The following is a 23,298-nucleotide window of genomic DNA, read 5'->3' on the forward strand; positions in this document are numbered from 1 at the left end:
AAAGCCTACTTTTTAAAAAAAAGCTAATTGACTATTTGGTGAATAAAGAGCATAATTTTAAGAAACTCATTCAAAGTTAATCAGTAGCAAAATGAACTAAGGCTTCTTAAAAAAAAAAAAAGGTGGTGTGTGTGTGTGCTCAATGTGTGTGCTCAATGTGTGTGCAGGTGCCCGTGGAAGCCAGAGGAGGGTGTCAGAACCTGTGACACAGGAGAAACAGGAAGTTTTGAGCCACCTGCCATGGGTGCTGAGAACCACACTCAGTTCCTCCGAGTACTCTGAATCAGAGAGTCCCCCACCTCTTAGGTAGGCTCTCATGCAGCTCAGGCAGGCCTCAGACTCACTGGGTAGTAGCCAAGGATGCTCCTGAGCTCTATGGTCCTCCTCCTTGCACCTTCCAAGCATTAGGATTACAGGCATACGCTGCCAGGCCCGACAGAGTTTTATCTTTAGTCTTTCCTACCCACAAAGATAAATCAAACTGCCAAAAGCAAAGGGAAGAACCTCAGCCATACCTGTAAGCAGGACTCCAGGAACCAGAAGATCCCGTGTAAGCTTTCTGCATATGTGTGCTAAAGCTGATCCCCCTAATGCTCAACAGGGTGGACTGAAATATACTATTCTATCACATGTGCAAGCTGTGGCAGCAGCAAATGCTGTCAAACAGAGGCTATTGGTAATACAATAACCAATGAAATGTCTCAGAAGGGACTGTGTCCCATACATAACAGAAATAAACAACAAAAAAGGAAAACGACGACCAAAAAAATCCCTTGTAATTGCATACTTTTCAAATTTACAGTGCGATCTACCAACTGCAAATCATCTTTTAAAATCATAAATTTCTACAAAGCATAGTATTAAGACGGTGAGTTATCTACATCCTAGCTGAAAGAGGCTGCCTCACAGAGCCCGGAAGGCTCATCAGGTGACCCACTTCTCCCTTCTCCAAACACTCCTAAGTTCCCCAAAACTAGAAACGAGAAATAAACCATATTTCCCTGACCCTCAATATCCTGAAGCTGAAATAAAACAAAATACCATTAAGTGCTTCCAGTTATTAAGAACAAAAACAGCTGGGCATGGTGGCGCACGCCTTTAATCCCAGCACTTAGGGGCAGAAGCAGAAAGATCTATGTGAGTTCAAGGCCAGCCTGGTCCACATAGCTCTGAGCTACACAGTGAGACCCTGTCTCAAAAAACCAAACAACAAATAAACAAACAAGCAAACGAGCAATGCTAATATAGATCCCAAGAAAAGTGCCAGGTGATTTAATAGCAGTTTACAGCAGTCCCACTCCTGAGAGCTGGCAGAGTGAAGGATTCTACTGGCAGGGCTCTGGACCAGTTGCCAGGTACTCCCCACTTACCCCTCACCCTATCAAGAAGGTTCCAGGCTATATAAACACAGCTTGTAATCCCTACTCCCTAGAGGGATGACAACCAGTGGGCTAACTAAGATGGGCACAAGGCGGAGCTGAGACCATTCAGCCCGACTCCCTTTGAGGTCTCTGCTAATGCTACTTTTATATAAGGTTCAAAGGGTACACCACGCCAACAAGCCAGGAGTCCTCTACTCTTAGACCTCAGACAGCGCCTAGGAGCTCCCAGCCAACCCAGGAGGGGTTTTACATGAAAACAAACAGATTACAGTTTTAGAGAAAATGGCCTTAGGCTTAATGTGTCAACAGAAGACAGCAGGGTAAGGTGACTGTTTGGAGCGTGTCTCAGCATCTGGGCCCTAACACGTCGGCAACTGGTCTTTACGGCCTTATGACTGCATGCGTTTAAAACTGAACTGAACAAGGCACAGTCTTTAAAAAGTGATGCCTGCAGGTGCAGCAGTGGATGGGTGATCTTCATTAGGTTTAGAACTAACAGACTAGTAGCCATCCTAAGGGATGAATACACTTCCCTTTAAGAAAGAGTCACACAACCTGGGTCAACGTGGCAGTTTATACACAGACATGTACTCAGCCAATACCTCAGGAGGACTTAAAAATGTGCTCAATTCCCAGTTAAGAATTTCAAAGACAAGAAACTTCCTGAAACTTCCCCATTACACTTAACATTCAAGAGACTGTAACCTCAGGGAGTTCCCAGTTAAAACTGTCATCTAAAGTCACGGGCAGAGGTGCTGCTGGGGGTATAGCCTGAAGGTGGTCACTTACTTAGCCCATGTGAGGCCCCTGGTTCTGTCCTCAGCACCACAGGATGGATCACGTGAAATCCTGTCCCTCTGCATCCCTACCTTTCACAGGGGCTAACTACAACCAGCAGCACCTGAGAAATGGTTTGGGGTTTTTTTGGCAAGTTGGCCCTCGTCACAACCTGTCATAGTCTGCTTCACCAACAGTGGGGCCGCTTCAGGTGGAGCACCTGACAACTGACCTCTCCCGTCTGCTGTGCTTACAGGTGAAAACACAACTCTGATAGCAACAAGTTCCACAGAGCGCAGGCCGCCCCACCGCCCGTAAGAATCCCACCCACAGCTGGAAACTGCGCTTTCAGTAAGTAGTTCTGATAATGTAAGAGAAATAATGGGCAGTGCCAGCACTGCAGATGGCAGGCCTGGAGGAGTGCTGAAGAACGCTTTCCTCAGCAGCCTCTGGGAGAGTATCTGCCAGGGACAGACGGTCAAGCCTGTTCCTTCCCAGCAGTGCGTGCTGATGGCTTAGCTGTTCTAGAAACCCTTAAGGCAGCAGGTCACAGCGTCAACAGTCTTAATCTTGTTGGTTTGGAGATTCATTCGGAGCCCCAGGTTTCTGCTCAGGTCTGCACTTGTCCCCACACCTTCCCAAGCCAAAGAATGCCACCGTGGCACCACGCCCAGTTTTTGGCACGGGCAAATGACACAATCATAGTGAATAAGTGATAAACAGAACAAGCCATCAGGAAACTATTCCTTCAGATGCTTCCATGTCCTAAATAAAACACACAAACAAAACAAAAACAGCACTTTATAACCCAGCAAGGAAGTTGAAACGGGCATACACTTAAGTGTAAAGTAGCTTGATATAATTATGAAACTGTTGGTAAAATATAACATACGGCCAAAGAAGTTTGTAAGGAGACTATAAAAATGAAAATATTGGCCATGAGTAATACAGACACGAAAAAGACATGCTGTCAGGGTGTGCGGGAGATCTAGAAAGCATTCGGGAATGAATCCCCATGAGAAAGAACTAATGGGAAATCAGAAAAGCTATGACAACGCTCCAGAGAATTTCAAGCCTTTCCTAGAATCTTATATACACACAAATCTGTATTTTGGGGAATCAAATGAGTAACTCTCTATTAAGTCAGTGAGTCAGGACAGTGTTTGCTTCTAGGTGCAGAGTCTCCTGCTGGGGTGCAGGAAGGACTGAGCAGGACTGAATGCTACACAGAATTTCTTTGTCATGCTAAGCCCCCATTTTGTGTGTTATAGTAGAGTGTGTGTGTTACTTTAATAGTGATATATATACATATATGTATATATATATATATGAATTTTTAGAAAAATTTCTATGTTGAAAAACTATTATTGTGCCAAACACAGTAGCTCACATTCATAATCTCAGTACTTGGGATCCAAGGCAGGAGGATTGCCAAGAGTTTGAGGCCAGCACAGACTATAGACTAAGACCCAGTTTCAAAAATCAAAACAGAAAATAAAACAAAAACAAAAAACAAAAACCTTTTCCCAATCAAGGTGTGCGTTCCAGAAGGCCGACTGTTGTCCTGCAGTTCTACTGAGGGCCTCGATGATGCTTCGGACACCCCACAGAAAGCTGCCTTTCACAGTGTTGGAATCACAGGCCACAGTAAAACAGTAGTAGATGCTGCCCAGCACAAGGCCGAGGTGAACGGAATGACAGTGCCACTACCAGCTGCGGGCATTAGGTCACGAACGCCAAACCTCTGGAACGCTTGCCAGCCACTCCTGCCTCTTTTTGCTAAGACGGTATACATACAAATCCACAAGGAATCTTCTGGCTAAAGAAGAATCCAGTACTGCATACGGAGTCCATGGACTTAGTTTCTCCACCAAATTTTGAAGAAATAGCCAGACCTGGTGGTATCCACTGTGAGGGCCAGCATTTGGGATTTAGTTCATAATCATCGTGGTGACAGAGAAAAGTCCTATCTCGAAACACAAAAGACACAAAATACCACAGTGGGAAAAAAAATTATACTTGTATTTTAACTGTTAAAATGCAAAGGAAAATAAACTTATATTTTAACTCAGTGAAGCTTGATGTTAGCCCTTTTGAAGGCCTCTAGATTCAATTATATAGTATATACTTTTTTAATCAGTGGAAATTTACCAAACACATAGACTATGCCACAAAGACTGTAACATCACAATTATACTATGAGAAATCATTAAAAGATTACTTAAGTTAAACCTGGCATTTTAGTTTTGTACTTTAAAAAACAATCAGCGTGAGTAAGAGGAAAGTACAGTTGAAGTGAAAACCCACCTACGGAGGTTAATACAGGGCTGTGTGGCACTGCTCTGAGCCACTGCACACACATCCTTCTCAGTTCCAAAGTGGAGTCAAACCTGCCACAGGGGATGAATGGACATCCAAGGAAACCAGCCGGCCCTCCCACCCAGGCCTTCCCGGGACCACCCTGAGAGGCCCCAACTCTTACACTTCCTGTCACTGAGCTGAGCAGAGATGGTCCAGAGCAGAAGAAAAGCTAAGATGCCTCAGAAGGTGTCTCAACCCCTGACAGCCTGCTCATCTCCCTCGCCTCAGGCTACGGATGCCCAGCATCATCCGCCCCCAGCTGCTGGCGCTAAGAATATTATGGCTATTCAGACCAACACAAGACTTTTTCAAGAAGGAGGTAGTCTACAGATAGAAATGCCTGCTTCTCACACACAGCCAGGTCACTAACTGACATTGAAAAAGAATGCGCGCACGTGTCACACACACACACACACACACACACACACACACACACACACACCCACATGCAGAGCAAGCACATGCTTCCGCAAATTCATTCACATCAAGAAGAAAGCAGGCCCATCTGCTCCCCACCCCGCAAGGCCTCATGGTTTCTTATAAAGTTGCTCTGAGTTTTTTGCTTCTGTTTTTTTGAGACAGGGTCTCAGGTAGTCTAAGCTGGTCTCAAACTCACTATGTAGCTGAGGCTATCCCTGACTCTTGATCCTCCAGCTCCACTTCCTAAGTGCTGGGTTTAGAGGCCTGTGTTACCACACCCAGCCTGAGGGTAAATGGTGCCCTTGGACCCAAGGCACCTCTGTGCTAAGACAGTAAAGTATCAAACATTTCCTCAGTGAAGACAAACCAATGGCTTTTCTCCTTTAACTCAAGAAGATAAAATATTTTTATGTTTTCAGAATTTCAATCATCTAGTTAGGGCAACTATCAACATTTACTTAGTATACACAACGTTAACCCACTATGTTACTACAAAGTGCTGCTGAGGGTGATTCCAAATATGCATGCAAAGTAAGTAGCCCACCACGGGAGGAAAGCCATGACAGCACCTGTTCCGTCACCAGGACGCTACCTCCAACACTACTATTGCACATTGTGGGGACCACATATGAACCAGTAACAGGTCTCCAACTGCCCCTCTAAAAGGCAGCTCACAGCCGCTCTCCTCTGCCCACCCGTTTCTAACACTCAAGTGCCCTGGACAGCCAGTGCTATGCACCTCAGAGAGGCCACTCTGTATCAGTGTCGCTCGCAGCCCTCAAGCCCCCTACTTCATTCCACTCAGCTCACGTCTAGGGTTTAGTGGGCAGGAGGAGGGGCACGTATTTTAATTTAGTTCTGGACTTTAGAGTCAAAATTTTCAAGATTACACTGTGATATTGGTATGTGTTCAGTTTGAGAGATCCTGTATCTGTGTGCATCTGGCTCTGACTTACCACACAGTACTCTATAAATGCGACAATTTGCAGATGAAGGCCCCTACTTCTCATTAAAATAATCAAATTCCTATGTATGAGAATGGTCAAGTGCAATCTGAGCGCCCATAGTTTAGAAGACTTCTGGAAAGAAATAAACACATCTTTCTCTGGTGGCTAACCGGGAAGTTTCACTCAAGTTCATCTTCCTGATTACACCTGAACGCTGTTTCACCCTCTGACCTTAGATTTAAAAGGAAGCCTGGTAAGTGCATCGCAGAAGTGGGTGACACCGCAAGGAGAAAAGGGGCCTGTCACTCTGGGTGTCTTCTAGCTGGAAAATGCCCCACCTCGAGTCTTAGGTTATTCAATTCAACTTTTTTTGCTTGCTTCCAATATCCAGTTTTCAAGCCCCTACACTCTAATGTCCTAAAAACCATCATTTTCTGTGCTGTGCTGTGCTGTGCTGCATGGCCCTATACCTCTCAGGGCACAAACAGGAGATCTGTGCTGGGAGTGGGGTCTCATATTCCCATAGATCATTCCAAAATCTCCATTTAAACTGAGCTCTTGAAGTCTCGTGTTAAAGTAGCTCAGGCCCTGGTGACAGGTTCACACATGGCCACAGGCATGATAAGCAGAGAGCCAGCCAGGTAAGTGGCACCAGCATGTCAGAGCCTCCGGCATGGGGGTGCTCCAATGTCCTAAGAGGACCGACCCTCCCACTGATGAGCAGAGCACACTCACTGCAGAGCACATTGCCAGGTCTCTTTATGTAGTACTTTTGTCTTTCTGAGACAGTCTCACTGTGTGGGTGGACCAGGCTAGCCTTCAACTCTTGGCGCTCTCCTCTCGTCTCAGCTTCCCACGTGCTGAGATAGCAGAAGCGGGCCATCATGCATAGCTAAGAACTATTTCTTTAAGTAACAGATTCTAAGCATACATTTTTTCCCCTTGGCCAAATGGTCCTAACAGCCAGGACCAATGACTTTGTTCTGTGACTTTCTTGAGAAACACAGCTGCTGGACTACAACCGACCAACATTGTGGGGTTATTTTTGCACAAAGCTTTAAAAAAAAAAAGCAACAACAACAAAAACACCTTTTAAAAAAATAAGTGAGGTGGAGTTTGGACTCCAGTTAAGGCATTTTTATACAGTCCAACGTTTGAGAATCCTGAAAAGGCTTTCAGCAGGCAATGGGAAAAATCACAACGGTCTATTACGAGCACTGCAGAACTAGCCCTCATTTCAAACCGAATCATGTCGGATGTCTGTCTCTTAGTTCGTTGGTCTCTTAGTCCACAACTGCACTGGTTATGTCTTCTGTAGGTCTGGAGAAAACGGGCCAGGAGTGGAAGGTCCATCCAGGCTAGACAGAGTGAATGGTCCGTGACTGTTCAGTACAGAAGGAAACTGAGAAGGAAAGAAATGCACGTCAGCATCCTATGCACGTCAGCATCCTCTTAATAACCTCTTTATTCTCTTCCTGTCTGTCCTAGCCCCACAAAGCGGAACACAGACACGTCCTCAAGACAAAGGCGGAACTGTGCATCATGGAAGACTATAATGTACTTCTGTGTGTTGTTTACACTTATCACGTGTGGGCAGGGCGGGGTGGTGCACACACAGCTGCCGTGACTACAGTGTGAGCACAGTCCAAGAAGAACTCTGTGAAGACGGCTCTCCACGTTTATGCTGTCAGGCTCACACAGCAAGTGATTTTCCCATTGTGCCACTTTGCAGGCCCAATATATTGTTGTGGCAAAAGCAAAAGATTTCTTTTCCTCACAATTGATAAAAGCTAGCAAAGAGAAAAATCAATTTTCTCCATGAACTGTCCTGGGTGTATCAACCATACTCCAGGGCTGGACTCACTCCCAGGAGCAGCTGGTCAACACAAACAGACTCCATGTTGTTTGTTGTTACTATTGTGCCTTTTGTTTTGTTATTTTTTTTTTTTTTGTCTTACTGGTTTATTTTTAGATTGTGTTGATTTTCATTTCTTTGTTTTGTGTTGTTTTTAAGATGCAGACATATATATCATGGAGAGAGAACTTGAGGACGGATGGGTAAGGAAGTTAAGGAGAGCCTGGGAGGCATTGGGAGAAGAGAAAGAATATGATCAAACTATATTGTATTAAATTTTTTAATAAACTTTTTCAAAAAAAATTGTTTGTCCTGAAGTTCCAGGACAGCCAAGGCTACAAAGAGAAACATTGTCTTGAAAAACAAACAAAATCTTAATGTAAATCAGCTACTTTGTAACTAACTAAAGCATATTGTTATTTTTTTAAAAGTTTGAATGAAGATACTTTGCAAGGGTGGGAAATGCTGCTCCCAGAAGTTATGAGCAAGTAAACAAATGTCAGAGCCAAGACTGGGATAGTCCTTATGAGTTGTTGGTCAGGGAGCTCTCAGAGGCCCTCAAAACAGCGTGGGGCTATGGCTACTGTTCTTGGGTGCCCACCAGATGCTAAAGACAGCACACACTTTGGTTGTAGGTCAGAGAAACCATGCTGGAACTGACCTAGAAACTTCCCTCCTGCTAGCTAGCTTTCATAATGCTGGACATGGTACGCAGACCACTGGAAGAGAAGAGCCTTCAGTAGTGTTACCTGGTGATGAATCTTACCGACCTGCCAGGCAGCCATGTCCACTGGGGCTACTGAGCATGAGCGGGAGTAACCAACCACTTCTCCAATTAAAATCTAAAGCCCACACCATAGGAGGGAACCATACCTAGTACTGTAGCCCTGGTCAAAAGCCCATGGCTGGGAGGCCACAGGCCTTAAAGGGACCTACTGTTATTGTTTTGCTAAATGGTCAAACAGCCTTCTGAATACTCACCTTTACACTCAGTGATGATGTGCTGTCGACCCTCATAAAAAGTATGTGTCTATGTGTGTAGGTTTATACATGCGAGTGCAGGTCCCCAAAAAAGTGATGGGAACTAAACTCCGGTCCTCTGCAAGAGCAGTACACACTCTTAACCGCTGAGCCCCTTCTCCACCTCCAGAGAGGCTTTTTGTGTGTGTGCAGTGAATGATGGTTAATAATGAGACTCACAACTGGTCAAAGTGCAGAGAACAAGCCACGCACAGTCACTAATGGGACACCCCAAGACTCAGGGAACACTGTGGAAGAGGGGGCAGAAGAACGGAAGAGCCAGAGGATGGGTGGGGAACCGTGCTGTGAAATGCTGTCTTCTCGCTATGATCAGGTGCTGCACCCATAAACTCGCTGCTGCTGTGGTTACTCACACAAGATCAAGCAAGTTGACGTTCTAGCACGGACAGGGAGGAGCATATGAGCCCCATCCTAGCTGAGGAGCAATGATAGCTAATGGCTATTGACTGAGGAGGATTCATTTTTCTTTGGGGGTATAGTCCCATACGCACAGGCGAGTAACCCTAACCAAAAAAAAAAAAAAAAAAAGAGGGGGGGGGAGAAAGCGACATGAAGGCAGGAGGGGAAGCATCACAAAGAGGGAGGAAGAGCTTCAAACAGAATGGGAGGAGATCAGCGAGGGGACCAGGTTGTGCATATGTGTAGGTCTATAATTCTGATCGAAATGCATTAGCTAACTGTATCTTCATCATGGCTGTGTATGTGCATGCATTAGTGTATGTACACAGATTGCTGAACTTACAGTGGCTTAACATAGCAAAAAGAAAAAAAAAGCAGCCATATGCACTCAATAGAACATCAGTATTTTCCTGGGCTAGCAATGTGCGGTATGAAAGTTCCTTGCTACGCCGGGCAGCAACTGAGAGCCACAGCCCCCAGTCACTTACTGCATCAAAAGCAACCATGACTCTGCAGTGGACTGTGAAATATTTATCAAATAGGCATGTGACAATGGCAAGGCACAGTGGGGCATCCCTCTGCCCGTTTCTGCATCTAACATTCCCCCACTGCAGGAGGCACACTTTGTGTGATTTACCTGGAAAAGCGTATTAGCACCTTGCAGTCTGGCTGGGCTCAGGGGAGCGAATGGGCTGAGAGTGCTCCAAAAGTGGATACTGGAGAGCAGGGGGCTCGGAGTCAGCAAAATGGGTGTCTGCAATATACAAGAAGATCACTCAATGACGTGCCAGGGTTGTGCTCGAACCTTTTGAAGACATAAACAGAAGCCACATACTATGTTCTCCTCCCCAATGTCTCCATGCCCGAAATTTTATCATGATACAAAACTCGGAAATCATTTATAACCTAGGAAAGCTAAGGGTCACAATAATCACTTTATAGCCAAACTTTTATAGGGTCTTTCCAAACTAGAAAGCAAGCTTAAATTCAGGGACAGTAGAGCCCCAGCTGAGCACCTATAACATCAGACCATCTGGGGTGAGCTTACTCAGGAGCTCTCCAAGGCAATCAGGTGAATACCCAATGGAAGCCGGTAAGCTGGACTACAAAGCCCACACCACTCTCAGACCCTTCTGTTTGCTCCTCATAGCAACGGTTTTAAGGCAGTAAGGGGAGAACTTGCTTTCTTTAGGGGAGGGAGAACCCCTTGTAAATCAATGGCTTCTGCTTTATTTAGAGAGGGTGTCACATAGCCCAGGCTAGTCTCAAACTGGCTATGCAGGCAAGGATGACCTTTACCTTCTGATCTTCCTGCCTCTACCTCCTGGGTTCTAGAATTCCAGGTGTGTGGGCCCCATGCGTGGTTTACACGATGCTGGGGATGGAACCCGGGGCTCTATGCATGCTAGGCAAGCACTCTACCAACTGAGCTATGCGCTCGGCCCAAGAACAGAGGGCTTTTAAATTAAAGATGAAGAGTCAAATCTCTTTTGTTCTGAACATTCTAGTTAAGGTAAGAAAAGGAGTTTCCCAGCTTTACGTATTACCTTTCGAAGACAAACCTAATTAACAGAAATTGAACTTTGCAGGTATAAATTCTAGATACAGCTTAAAGGGTAAATGAATGTAGTCACACTTAGAGAAAGAGCAAACAAACTACCTGTGAAAAGAGTGCTGGTGTAAGAGACGCTGTCGGGAGAGATGGGCTTAAGATCCCCAAGGGACTGGGGTCACTGCCTGTGACCACAAGGGCGGGCGTCAGTTCTAACCCTTTGGGCTTCTTGGATCTGGAAGAGTTATTTGTTTTATCCTTTTCTGGCAACGCTGAATCCTCGTTTTTGGGCTCCAGTGACAAGTTCTCCGGAAGTTCCATTGGCTGAGAAGCCACTGACTCAATGTCTGTGTCAATGTCTGCACTAGAACTCAGAGGTGGAGACGGGGTCCTGGGAGGCTCCTTCAGAGGAAGGGGACCGGGTGGACCTGGAGGGGTGGGGCTGAAGGTGGCGGCCAGAATAGAGACGGAGGCGGGGGCTTCCAGAGAAGGGAGTGTGGGAGAAACCAGAGTCTCCAAAGCTTGGATCGTCTCTTCTGAAGATGGAGAAATACTTGGACTTGTTGAAAAGGTAACAGCAACAGGTTCGATGGGTGACTTTTTGGCAGGTGTTGTTACAAATTTGATGACAGATGGTGTTGGCTCCTGAGCTTTTTTCTCTGCCAGTTTTTCAGCTGGATTCTCTATCTTTATTGACTTGAAAAGCTTCTTATTGGAGGTGTTCAAAGAGTTGAGAGTAAATGAAGAATACAAACCAGAGTGTATGTAGTCATTGCGACTGGATGTCTTGGCTCCAGGCTGAGGTGGCCTCTCCTTTCCTCCATTCTCAGCATCTTTGGAACTGCTGGCTTCAGTGGAATTTACAGTTTCACAGTCTCCCTCAATCCTGCCTACCGTCAGTGGATCCATTTTCAAAATCTCTGGATAAGAGACAAACTTGTACACAAACTTCTGACCGTTCACCTTCTTAATGATGTTCTGTAGGCAGAGAAGAGAGGCATCCTTACACTTTCTTATAAATTACATCACATGGTTCATGAACATGGGGCCTAACGAAGGACTCTATTTGAGAACCAGGCATAGCTCTTAAAAAGCTTCAAAACTGTCTATACTCATCCCCGGCCAAACACAGTCTTTCCTTCTTCAGAGACATTAAAGCAGTTCAAAGCCTCATTAGCAACTGGACTAAGATTTCACATAAAAGCTTAGACTGTAGTTGTTTGACCCTTTCCATTAAATACCTGTATTAAGTCAGAACTCACTGAACTGCAACCTCAGACAGTGCCAATACTGTATATTGAGGAAGCTGAGGGGGTCTCAGAGCACGACAGCGGTGAAGTTCCTCCTTCCTTCATCTGATTCTGGCCTGGGGAAAGTTGGTACTGAGTCTGGCCTGGGGAAAGCTGGTACTGAGTCTGGCCTGGGGAAAGCTGGTACTGAGTCTAGCCTGGGGAAAGCTGGTACTGATTCTGGCCTGGGGAAAGCTGGTACTGAGTCTGGCCTGGGGAAAGCTGGTAAGATCTGTACAAAACGGTACAGAAAAGCAACAGCTTAGATTCTTAGTCAAAGTCTATTCTTTGGAGATGTTTATTTTCCTCCAGTGCCCAAGAGAATATTTAAAGTCGTAAGATAGGAAAAGATAAAATTTTGGATTGAGGAAATGGCTCAGCAAGACTGAAGACCCAAGTTTGGCCTCCAGAATATAAAAAGCTAAATGTGGTGGTATGGCCAAGCAATCCCCACACTCCTCCCGAGATGGGAGGCAGAGACAGGAGAACTTCCAGGAAACTTGCAGGCCAGCCAGCCTGGAACATGCAGCTCAACAGCAGAAACAAGAGACCCTGCTTCAACAAGTGCAACAGAAAGTGAGAACAGACCCTCAAGAGTTATTCTCTGGAGGGCTGGAGAGACAGCTCAACAGTTCGGAGCACTGGCTGCTACAGCTGGGCATGGTGGCACACACCTTTAATCCCAGCACTCAGGAGGTAGAGGCAGGTGGATCTCTAAGTTCAAGACCAGCTAGGTCTACACAGAGAGATCCAGAACAGCCAGGACTACACAGAGAGACCCTGCCTCAAAACAAACAAACAAACAAACAAACAAAGGTACTGGCTGCTCCACTACAGGATGTGGGCTTGATTCCCAGCACACACATGGTAGCTTACAACCATCAACAACTCCCATTCCAAGGGATCTGACACCCTCTTCAGGCCTCCTCAGGTACCAGGCACACAGTGGCGCGCACGCACACACACACACACACACACACACACACACACACACACACACACAGGCAAAACACTAATGCACATAAAATAAATCTTAAAAACAAAAAAACTTGTCCCTGACCTCCACAGATGTACCATGGCATAACCATGCCACCCCTCTCCCTCACATACATATAAATAAATTTTTAAAATAAGTATAATTTAAACGAAGAAATCAACTCTAGCTGGGCAGTAGTGGTACACACCATTAGGCTTTGAGGTGAGTTTGGACTACAGAGCTAGTTCCAGGGCAGCCAGAGCTACACAATAAAAACCCTTTCTGGAAAAGCCAAAACAAAACACTCAGTTTCAAATAGCTACCCTTGCTGATCTAGAACCCACAGTAGTCCTCCTGCCTCAGGCTCTGAGTGCTGAGTTACAGGTGAGCCACCATACCTGGGGCAATAGCTAGTCTTTAAGGAATTAATTTGTGTTCCCTAGGCTAAACTAAAAAAGAAAAACGCAATCTACAAGTACATATGATGTAATTGTGTGTGTGTGTTGGGTATATATGGGTGTTCCTGTGTATGAAGGTAGGTGTGCACCTGTGTGTGCATGTAACAACATTGTGCATACGGCCAAAAGCCAATGACAACAGCAGGAATCATCCTCAATTACTTTGGGGTTTTGTGGTGATTCTTTTTTCTTTTTAACAAGGTCTCTCATTGAATCTGGAGCTTGCCAATTTGTCTAGACTGACTAGCAAGCCCTAGGGATCCTGTCTCTGCTGCCCAGCTCTAGGATACAGGCACACCATATCTGGCTTTTTTACATGGGTGCTGGGCAGCAGACTCTGACATCAAATTTATACTACAAGCATTTTACCAACTAAGCCATCTCCTCAGTTCCTGGTTTCTTTTTCTTTTCCTTCCTCTAGATCTCAAGCTGGCTTCACACTTGGTAAGTCACCCACGTGCCCCTGCCTACACCTCCTCAGTGTGAGGATTAGAGGCTTATGCCACAACACCCAGTTTATGCCGTGCTAGAGACTGAGCCGAGGACCTCATCATGCATGCCAGCAAAGAGTCTACCAACTAAATTACACCCCTAGCCCTACATGATAATCTTTAAATTATGACATGTCCAATTTACTTTTTTTGTATTCCAACCTTATATTTTTTTTTCTTTCAAGATCATCCCTGGGGCTGGAGAGATGGCTCAGTGGTTAGGGAGCATGACGCTCAGCTCAGTTCCCAGCACCCAGGTCAAGTGGCTAACAACTGTCTCTAACTCAAGTTTTAAGGGGCGGGGTGTGATGCTCTCTTCTGGCACCTGAGGGCCAGACATCCATGCAGGTGAAACACCCATTATGTAAAATACAAATGAGTACATCCAGCAAAGTAGGTAAAGATGTTTGCCTCCAAACCTAATTCCCTGAGTTTGATCCCTGGATTCCGTATGATGAGAGGAGAAAACCAACTCTCACAAGTTGTGCTCTGACCTCTGACCACATACATATTAAAAGACTTTGAAGGAGTTTATAGAAACACAACCAGAACAACCAAAGCTGTTAATCAACTGGACAAAATAGAACGCATTAGGATGCAACGTCTCAACAGAGACAAGGAGCTCTTGCTTTGAAGTTCTCTGTACAGCACCGGGTCAGGGCGGGCATTTACCTTTACGTAGTAGTATCTCAGGGCCCGGCTGAGCTTGTCGTAATTCATATTGGGCTTGTTCTTGCGGATGCCCCAGAGACGAGCCACCTCCTCAGCCTGCAGAAGCTTGAACTCGCCGTTGTTCGACGTCCAGCAGATCGTGTGCGCGTGCTGGGGCTCCTGCAGGAGCTGAAGGAGGAACTGCCACAGCGTGACGGCACTGTCCATAGCAAAGGGCTGAAAGAGCGGAGAGCAAGACGGTTATTCCCGGCCGCGGCACTGCCGCTGAGCACCCACGGCGTCCCGCATGACACTCCTGTAAGATCGCACTGCCCCACCATCATTTCGCGTATTCCAAGAGGGGGTTGCTAAAGGGCTCCGTGGAAGGACACAGAGCAAGTGCTAAAGCTAAGACGTAAGCCTAGGCAATCCGAATCCACAGCCCACATTCTCACATATGCTATGCTACTTAGGTTTTGTTTTGACAGTGTCTCCTGTGTGGTCCCAGCCGGCCTTGAACTCACAGTTCTCTTGTCTCAGCCACTCAAATACTGGGGTCACAACTGTATACTATTATGGCCAGCTCCCTTAAGAAATCTTTTTTTTTTTAAAAGATTTTATTTTTATTTCGAATTATGTGTCTGTGTTTGCATTTGTGGACATGAGAGTGGTGCCCACAGGGGCCTAAAGAGAGTGTCAGATCCCCTGGAGCTGGAGTGCAGGACGTGAGTGTTGAGCACCGCTCTCAGGTCCCCAAGGGCAGTACACACTCTCAAGCACTGAGCGGTCTCTCCAGCCCTATGCTTCAGAAGTCTTAAACACAGCTGGGTACAGCTCAGCAGCAAAACACCTGTGCATGCACAAGGCCTGGGGATCCAGGCCCAGCATGACAGGAAAGAACACTACCTTAGACAACAAGCCGCTTTCATGGTAAATAAAGCTAGTTCTATAAATGACAGGCCTGAGCTAAAGACTGGGGGTCAACAGAGGGCCAGTTCTTTGTTTTGGTTTGCTTTTTGAGACAGGGTTTCTCTGTGTAGCCCTGGCTGGCCTCGAACTCACAGTGATTTGCCTGCCTCTGCCTCCCCGAATACTGGGATTAAAGGTGTGTGCCACGATGCTTGGCTAGAGGGCCAGTTCTTAACTTTTACCTTTAAGGTCTTACTGTCACATTCTCTTAGAAGACCACTTCAATGCATAGCTAAATGAGCCCACTGTGTTTATCTGACAAGATGTGTGTCTTTCAGGGTGACCAGGAAGTTGAGGTGGAGGGAATAATTTGTTCCTAGTCCAACTGGTATTTCTCCTCCAAATAGTAAGCATTATGGCAAGGGAGTTTACAGACAAATTGACAGCGCTGAGATTTCCACAAAATGTTCCTCAGCGCAATCTGTAAGTTCTGTTACCATTCACAATCTGCAGAGTTTCTTGTTTTATTTAATTAGTGAGCAGGACAAGAACAGAAGAAAAGTCTTTCAATACTGGGGTCTTCCTTTTCAGAAGTTTCTCAATCCAATCCCAGCAAGCTTGTCACTGGAGCCGGCTAAGCCTGCGCTGCGGGGCCATCCTGAGCCCTGCAGCTGGTACAGGACCCTAACCCTACCGCTAGGCACTAGCAACCTTGCCACTGACACTGTCACTGCAGTCAAGTCAACCCAGCTGACAGCAAGGCAGTGCGGTCTCAGAGGCATTTTCCTCACAGAACTTCATAGGAAGAACTCCTTACGAGGCTGTTCTGATTGAATCAACCTAAGTTTATTTATATGTGACAAAGTGACTGAACACCTTCCATGAAAAATGAAATCAGAAGTCCAGAACAGCCAGAGCTGTTACACAGAGAAACCCTGTCTCAAAAAAACCAAACCAAACCAAACAAACAAACAAAAAACTAACTAAGAAAAATCCTTTCTCTAGGAATAAAAGGTTCTACTGAAACATTACAAAGACAGGCAAATTGGCTACATCAAAAATTTTAGGGCTGAGCCAGGCCCTGGTGGTGAACGCCTTTAATCCCATCATTTGGGAAGCAGAGGCAGGTGGATCACTGTGAATTCGAGGCCAGTCTAGTCTACAAAGCAAGTCCAGGACAGCCAAGGATACACACAGAAACCATGTTTTGAAACCCCCTCCCAAAAAAATTTTAAGGGCTGGTCATGGTAGTGCACACCTCTAATCCCAGCACTTGAGAGGCAGAGGCAGGTGGATCTCTGTGAGTTCCAGGCCAGCCTGGTCTACAAAGAGAATGGCAGGACTACACAGAGAAACTCTGTCTCAGAAAATAAACAAAAAAATTTAAATTGTGCTGTCAATACCAGCAAGCCAGAAGACACCCCTCGTGAATGTTCTAACCCCAAACCCTCTCAAAAACCATAAAAGGAACTTGCACCCCCAAGTAGGTAAAGTTTTATGTATGACATAAAAAGAAAAGCCAGGCTGTCTCTCCAGAGAACAGCTGAAAATAGCCAATAAGCACATGGAAAGATGTTCCTATCATTAATAATAGGGAAAGGAACCTGAAAACAAGCAAAAAAAAAAAAAAAAAAAAAAAAAAAAAAAAAAAAAACCAAACCAAACAAACAAACAAAAAAACCACTGCATGCCTATTATAACCAGAAAGTGTAATAAAATAATAAGCTGACAAAGACAGAAACTGAAACTCACACATTGCTGGTAAATGCCTCTATGGCCACGTTTACCACGTGACCAGATTCACACCTAGAACATGCCATGTTTACCACGTGACCAGGTCCACACCTAGAACATGCCCGTAAACGAACTGTATGGTAGCACATGCCTTTAATTCCAAGACTAGGAGGTAGAAGCAGGCAGATTTCTATGAGGTCAATACCAGCCTGGTCAACCTAGCAAATTCTAAGCCAACCAGAAACGCATTGCAAAACTATGTCTCAAAACAAAAAAACAAGACCTGAAATGTTCATAGCAGAATTATTCATAAACCCTAAAGAATGGAATCAATTCAAACATCCAACTTATGAATGGAATAATAAAATATAGTACATTCATGTAATGGAATATTATTCAGCCAGTAAAAGAAGTCAAGAGGGGCGGAGAGATGGCTCAGTTATTAAAGCAATTGCTGTCCACAAGCACGAGTTCTTTCGAATCCCCAAAATGTACACAGAGCAGTAGTGAACATCTGTAATCCCAGTGTTCCAAGGAGATTTACAGAACAATCTCCGGAAGCTCAGGGGCAGCTGGCTGGAGTACACGGTGGCAGAGTGAGACCCCACCTCAAACAAGGTGGAAAGTGCAGACTAACACATGCGGCTGTCCTGGTACCACATGCTACACATTCATACACACACACAAAGATAAAAATAGCATTAAGTTTAAAAGGGGAGAGGGGAAGATGACTCTAGGGTTAAAAAAAAGCACTTGCTAGGGCTGGAGAGATGATGGCTCAGAGGTTAAGAGCACTGGCTGCTCTTCCAAAGGTCCTGAGTTCAATTCCCAGCAACCACGTGGTGGCTCACAACCATCTATAATGTGATCTGATGCCCTCTTCTGGCCTGCAAGTGTATATGCAGTCAGAGCACTGTATACATTAAGAATAAATAAAACTTAAAAAAAAAAAAAAAGAAGCACTTGTGCAAACCTGACAACCAGAGTCTGTTGTCAAGAACCTAAGTGAAGAAAGGAAATGAGGCATTAAAGTTGTCCTCTGGCCTGCACACGCACAGGCGCGCGCGCACACACACACACAAGAAAGAAAGAAAGAAAGAAAGAAAGAAAGAAAGAAAGAAAGAAAGAAAGAAAGAGCTGATCCAACACAGGTGAACCTTAAAAACACAAGAGAAGTACAAAGCACCAGCCACAAAAAGCCAGTGTATGGCTCCAGTGATACGCAGTGTTCACACCAGACCACTCCACAGACAAAAGGGCGGGGGTGGGGGGGTGGGGGCTGAGGCTGAGGCTGAGGCAGAAGGTGGAAGGAGTGGAGAGAAAATTGGAGAGCAAAAGCTGACAATCACAAGGTTTTCTTTCTTTTTCCAGACAGGGTTTCTCTATGTAGCCTTGGCTGTCCTAGACTCACTCTGTAGTCCAGGCTAGCTTCGAACTCACAGCGGTCCGCCTGCCTCTGCCTCCCGAGTGCTGGGATTAGAGGCGCGTGCCACTGTGCCCGGCCCACAAGGTTTCTCTTAGGGTGGCTGAAAACACCCTCAGCTAAGACTGCAAGTGACTCCATTCTGTGTGTGTGAAAAAGCACAATTGCATGATTTCCTCGGGTGATGTCAGTTACTCTCAAGGAAGATGCTTAAAACAAACAAACAAACAAACCCGACATAAACACCATACAAAGTTCAGGCATGATTAGACCAAGCCTAACAGCATGTGACTCAGAGGACAGATTAGTGAGCACCAGCTAAGAAAAACGTTTGCATTTGCAGAGTTTCTCTCAAGCATGAAAATACCCTCCAGTTACAGTTTTGACACTGAACAGACACTGTGATCCAAAAGCAGAGACAGTAAAGAGAAAAGAAATGCCTCCCACTGTCGAGGCTGACGGTGGAACTGAGACACGGGTCCTACGCTCCTTCATCCAGCAAGACCACTGCCAGCGCTTAACACCGGAGACTAAGTGGGAGGCTCCTTCCCTGCTAAGTACCCAGCCCACCAGACACCTTCCCCACAGCCTCACTTACGCTTCAAACACGCTGCACTTATTTAAGGAGTTAAAACAGTGATTACTGTTCTCCATCAAGTGTGCCAGGGGAGAGCGTGACGCCTGTCACTGAGTTTACCGAACACACCTTTCTTCTGATGCTAGCTATTCTTACGGCAAGTTACTTTTTTATTAGTAGTTTTCCAATTTTTGGCAATTGGATTCCAGTCCAGCCTGCTAAAACAACTCCAGTACATAGGAGCCTAAGGAAGAACACACTCGAGCCATCACCTTCCCACCAACAATGTCTGCAGGAGCCTTGCGTGGTGGAGCGTGCCTCTAATTCTGGCACTCAAGAGCTCAAGGCCGCCTTGACCTGTATGAGACCATGCCTCAGAAATAAGAGAAACACACCACCAGGAATCTGTGGTGCTAAGGCTCAAAACCAAGGCCTCACACAGTAAACATGGGCTCCACTACTGAGCTACAACCTTCACCCCGTGAGTCAATTTCTGTGTCATGTTACTGTTGCAATGAACTCCTTGGCACACAGCTGAAACTCCAACAAGGGAACCTCAAAATTTCCCCAACTATGACAGAGAACCAGGGCCGGGCATGGTGACTCACATCTTTAATCCCAGCACTCTGAAGGCAAAGGCAGTTCGATCCCTGTGGGTTCATGGCCTGCCCAGTTTATATAGTGAGTTCCAGGCCAGACAGGACTGCATGGGATGCTGAATCCCCTCACAGGCCCCCAAAGAAAGTTCAGAAACAAACAGAAGGGAAACAGTCAAGGTGCGTGCCTATAATTCTGTCTCTCCTAAGGATGAAGCAGGGGGGGCTGTGGGCTTGTGAAGCCTGGGCTACACACTGACAGAAAGAAACAGAAACAGCCACCATGAGTGCACAAACACAGAGACACCATCTAAGTAATAGCAATTGCAGCTTCAAAAGGCTTTTTTAAAGAAGCATGACAGAGGCAGACTTAAACGGACCCAAATGAAGGAATCCGATCGTTAAATGTTAAAAAAAAAAAAAAAAGGTTTAACATTCAAAGACTCATCTCTAAGCTAAACTACCAGAGAGGGTCTTAGGGGCTGGAGAGCATCTCTGAGGTGGAGTGCTTGTCTAGCATGCTTGAGAACACAGGTTAGACACCTGGGCAAAGAAACCTGCTGCTACCTCTCACCAAAGAGTCCAAGGGAAAAAAGAACAGGGGAGCCTGAGGTGAAGATCAGCTGATGAACACCTGCTGCAGACCCTGGTTTTGGTAGCACAAGAAGGAAGGAAGCGAGGGAGGGAGGGAGGGAGGGGGGAGGGAAAGGGGGGGAGGAAGAGAGCAAAGCTGAGAGCCACAAGACCCTACACAAAGAGGATATTAAATGCATACTTTTCGTGTGTGGGGGGGTGTGTGTCGGTGACTGAGCTCAGTACATCCCCTGCCATACATATATACATATATATATATATATATATATATATATATATATATATATATATATATATAATGGCATCCCAAAACTTAAGTCAGTATTTCCCAAAAAATATAACTCCATGTAAGCAGTTTCTGGTTTTAAATAAAACCAAGTATCAAAGAACAAAGGGTTCCTACGAGGAAAAGTTGAATCATACTGTTTTAACAAAAACACCACTGCCAGCCGGAAATACAGAAGCTCCAAGTTCTGGGCTGGAGGGGGTTGGGGAAAGGAAGAGCCCTGACGGTAGAACCACACACAAGTAGCCGTTCTGCTAAAAGAATCTTACTTAAATGATCTAACCTTCAAATTGCAACGGCTCGAGAAAGAGCCCAACTGTGTCTTCTGACTTCACCCAACAAATTGCCTATTTCCTGCCGATGCCCGTTAAGATTCTTCCCCCCAAAAGATGTTTCCAATGCTTTTCAAAGGAAAAGCTGGCCACAGCTGTACAGTAAGCGAGGAGGGATGCTGAAAAGTAGAGAAAGAAAAACCTGTGGCCGGACGCACAGCCCAGCTCGGAGAAGGGAAGAACGCGGCGTGAGGCCGCGCGCCCCGAGATCAAAGTGCGGGGAGACGCAAACCTCCGGCCCGTGGGCGAGCCATGAAAGCACTTTCACTTTCCAACTTCCTGCCACTTCGGCAAGTTAAAACTGTTCCCCCTCCGCCCCACCCAGAAAAACAAAAACCGCTGCCACCTTCCGCCCAAGGGACTTCGCACGACCCACCACGGTGCGGGAAGGGCGGAGGAGGCCAGCTCCTGCGAGCACCTGAGCACCGCAGAGCTACCCCTGAAGAGAGAGCGCGCCGCTAGGCTCCGCCCACCCACAGCAGGACACGCCCTCCCGCCACCAAGCCCCGCCCCTGCCGCCGCCGGGCGCACTTCCTGCCGCGCCCGCAGCCCCCGCCCGGCCCGCGCTGAGCCAGGTGGAGGGGCGGCGGTGCGAGACCCCGACGGGGCGTAGGTGTGCTGCTCACCAGGCAGGACGCGGGAATCCTTCTCGCCCTTGATCGCGGTGCTAGACTCTGCCGCCGACCGCTCCTCGCGCTAGGAACTCAAGGACGGCGCGGCAACAGCGGCGACCCCCGCGCCGGGGTCCGAGAAGGCGGCGGCGGCCGCCGAGCCGAGCCAGCCGCGTGCCTGCAGCCCCCCGCATCTCCCGCCGCCGCAGGTCCCGAGCCCCGCCCACCGCCCTCGTACACGCGGCCGGGGCGGCGATGTGGCTAGTTAGGCTGCCACTCGCCGGGAGCGCGCTCGACGTTCTTCACTACAGCGGGCCCTCCCGTCGTCCCGCGGCCTCCGCCACTCTCAAACCCCCCCGGAGCTGCCTGGGCCCTTCCTCGACGCTGCAACCTCGCGTCACTTCCGGGGGAGGAGCCGAGCCCCAAGGCCAGTGTTTCGTTTCTGGCCTGGGGGTAGCGTACCCGCACCCTATTAGGCTGTTTGGTGCACTCCCTCCAGGGCCACCAGCTCTATGGGGCGTTCGCCCTTCCCTTCAGGCCAGAATTCGGATCTGGGGTTTCGGGGGTTGCAGCTTGGGGTGAGGGCTGTGGCGGCGGAGCTGACGTGCTAGGGCAACGCCCTCTGGTTGACCGGACCATCTACCACCAGTAGATCAATAGCAATGACAAATGGCCTCTCTAGTGGTGTGGGGAAAACTTTCCAGTTGACCACCAACTTCGCTAGTTCCAGGACTTTTAAGTCACTTTTTTCTGTTGTTGTTTTCGTTTTGTTTTTCAAGACAGGGTTTCTCTGTGTAGCCTTGGCTGTCCTGAGCTCACTTTGTAGACCAGACTGGCCTCGAACTCACAGTGATCCACCTGCCTCTGCCCGCCAAGTGCTGGAATTAAAGGCGCACACCACCACTCCTGGCCAAGACAACCTAATCATAAAAAATTGTAATGATCAAAGAAGGAGTGCAGAAGTCACCGCCAAATTCACAGGTCCGCAATATAGTTATCAGTATGTTTACATCCTAAAGGCTGAGGTGGTTGAGAGTTCCAAGTCTAGCGCTGATTGCATACTGAGACTGTGTCTCAGCCCCACCTAACTACTTATTTATTTAGGCTTTTTGAGACGGAGTTTCTGTAGTTCAAGCTGCCATGGAATTGACTGTGTAGCTCAATTTGGCCTTGAACTCTCAGCATCTCCAATGCTACGGTATTAAGCATAAGCCGGATCATACAAATTTGATTTGCTTTGCAAACAGGGTCTCATGAAGTACAGGCCAGGGTTGACTTTGAACTCCTGATCCTGTTTCCTTTACCTCCCAAGTGATGAGATTACAGGCTCTCAACACCATGCCCAGTTTTATATATATAACTGTTAAAAATATATCAGTGTACCAAAAAAAAAAGCCATGTGCGATGGCACACTCCTTTAATCCCAGCACTCAGGGAGGCAGAGGCAGGAGGATTGCTGTGAGTTTGAGGCCAGGCTGGTCTACAAAGCGAGTCCAGGACAGCCAAGAATACACAGAGAAACCCTGTCTCTTAGAAAAAATCATATATATTTATTTCATACATGCATACACTATATTTCGATCCTATTCGCCCTCCCTCAGCGTTCCAGCTCCTCCCAGATCCCCCTATGTGCCCCT

The 23,298-nt window shown here is 46.7% G+C and overlaps 2 protein-coding genes across 7 annotated transcripts in view; one reads left to right on the forward strand and one right to left on the reverse strand.

Moving 5' to 3' along the window:
• Positions 1–7,998, forward strand: part of MFSD4A (major facilitator superfamily domain containing 4A) — a 44,154-nt gene extending 36,156 nt beyond the window's left edge. For 2 of the 4 annotated variants that reach the window (XM_084784872.1, XM_084784867.1), the window contains exon 10: positions 2,416–4,977. Coding sequence is in view for 3 of the 4 variants with exons in the window: in XM_084784867.1 (XP_084640993.1) it covers positions 2,416–2,477 (62 nt within the window). In the remaining variant the exon portion in view is untranslated. Of the gene's footprint in view, positions 1–2,415; positions 4,978–7,375 lie in introns of those variants that run through there. The other 2 variants (XM_084784869.1, XM_084784868.1) reach the window with 2 other exon arrangements.
• ELK4 (ETS transcription factor ELK4) lies at positions 6,998–22,508 on the reverse strand. Of its 3 annotated transcripts, none has more exons than XM_084784936.1 (5): positions 21,677–22,508; positions 14,621–14,836; positions 10,843–11,712; positions 9,820–9,936; positions 6,998–7,289 (listed from the first exon to the last, which is right to left on the reverse strand). In XM_084784936.1, the coding sequence occupies exons 2-5, from the start codon at positions 14,825–14,827 to the stop codon at positions 7,191–7,193; spliced, it is 1,293 nt and encodes a 430-aa protein (XP_084641062.1). In that variant the 5' UTR covers positions 14,828–14,836; positions 21,677–22,508; the 3' UTR covers positions 6,998–7,190. The 3 variants fall into 3 exon arrangements, with proteins under 3 accessions (XP_084641062.1, XP_084641064.1, XP_084641063.1); XM_084784938.1 differs by lacking the exon at positions 21,677–22,508 and adding an exon at positions 21,397–21,515; XM_084784937.1 differs by lacking the exon at positions 21,677–22,508 and adding an exon at positions 21,002–21,330.
• Between the last annotated feature and the right edge of the window lie 790 nt (positions 22,509–23,298).

The sequence above is a fragment of the Acomys minous genome (assembly GCF_964271855.1).
Source record: "Acomys minous genome assembly, chromosome: 1".
NCBI classification, from domain to species: domain Eukaryota; kingdom Metazoa; phylum Chordata; class Mammalia; order Rodentia; family Muridae; genus Acomys; species Acomys minous.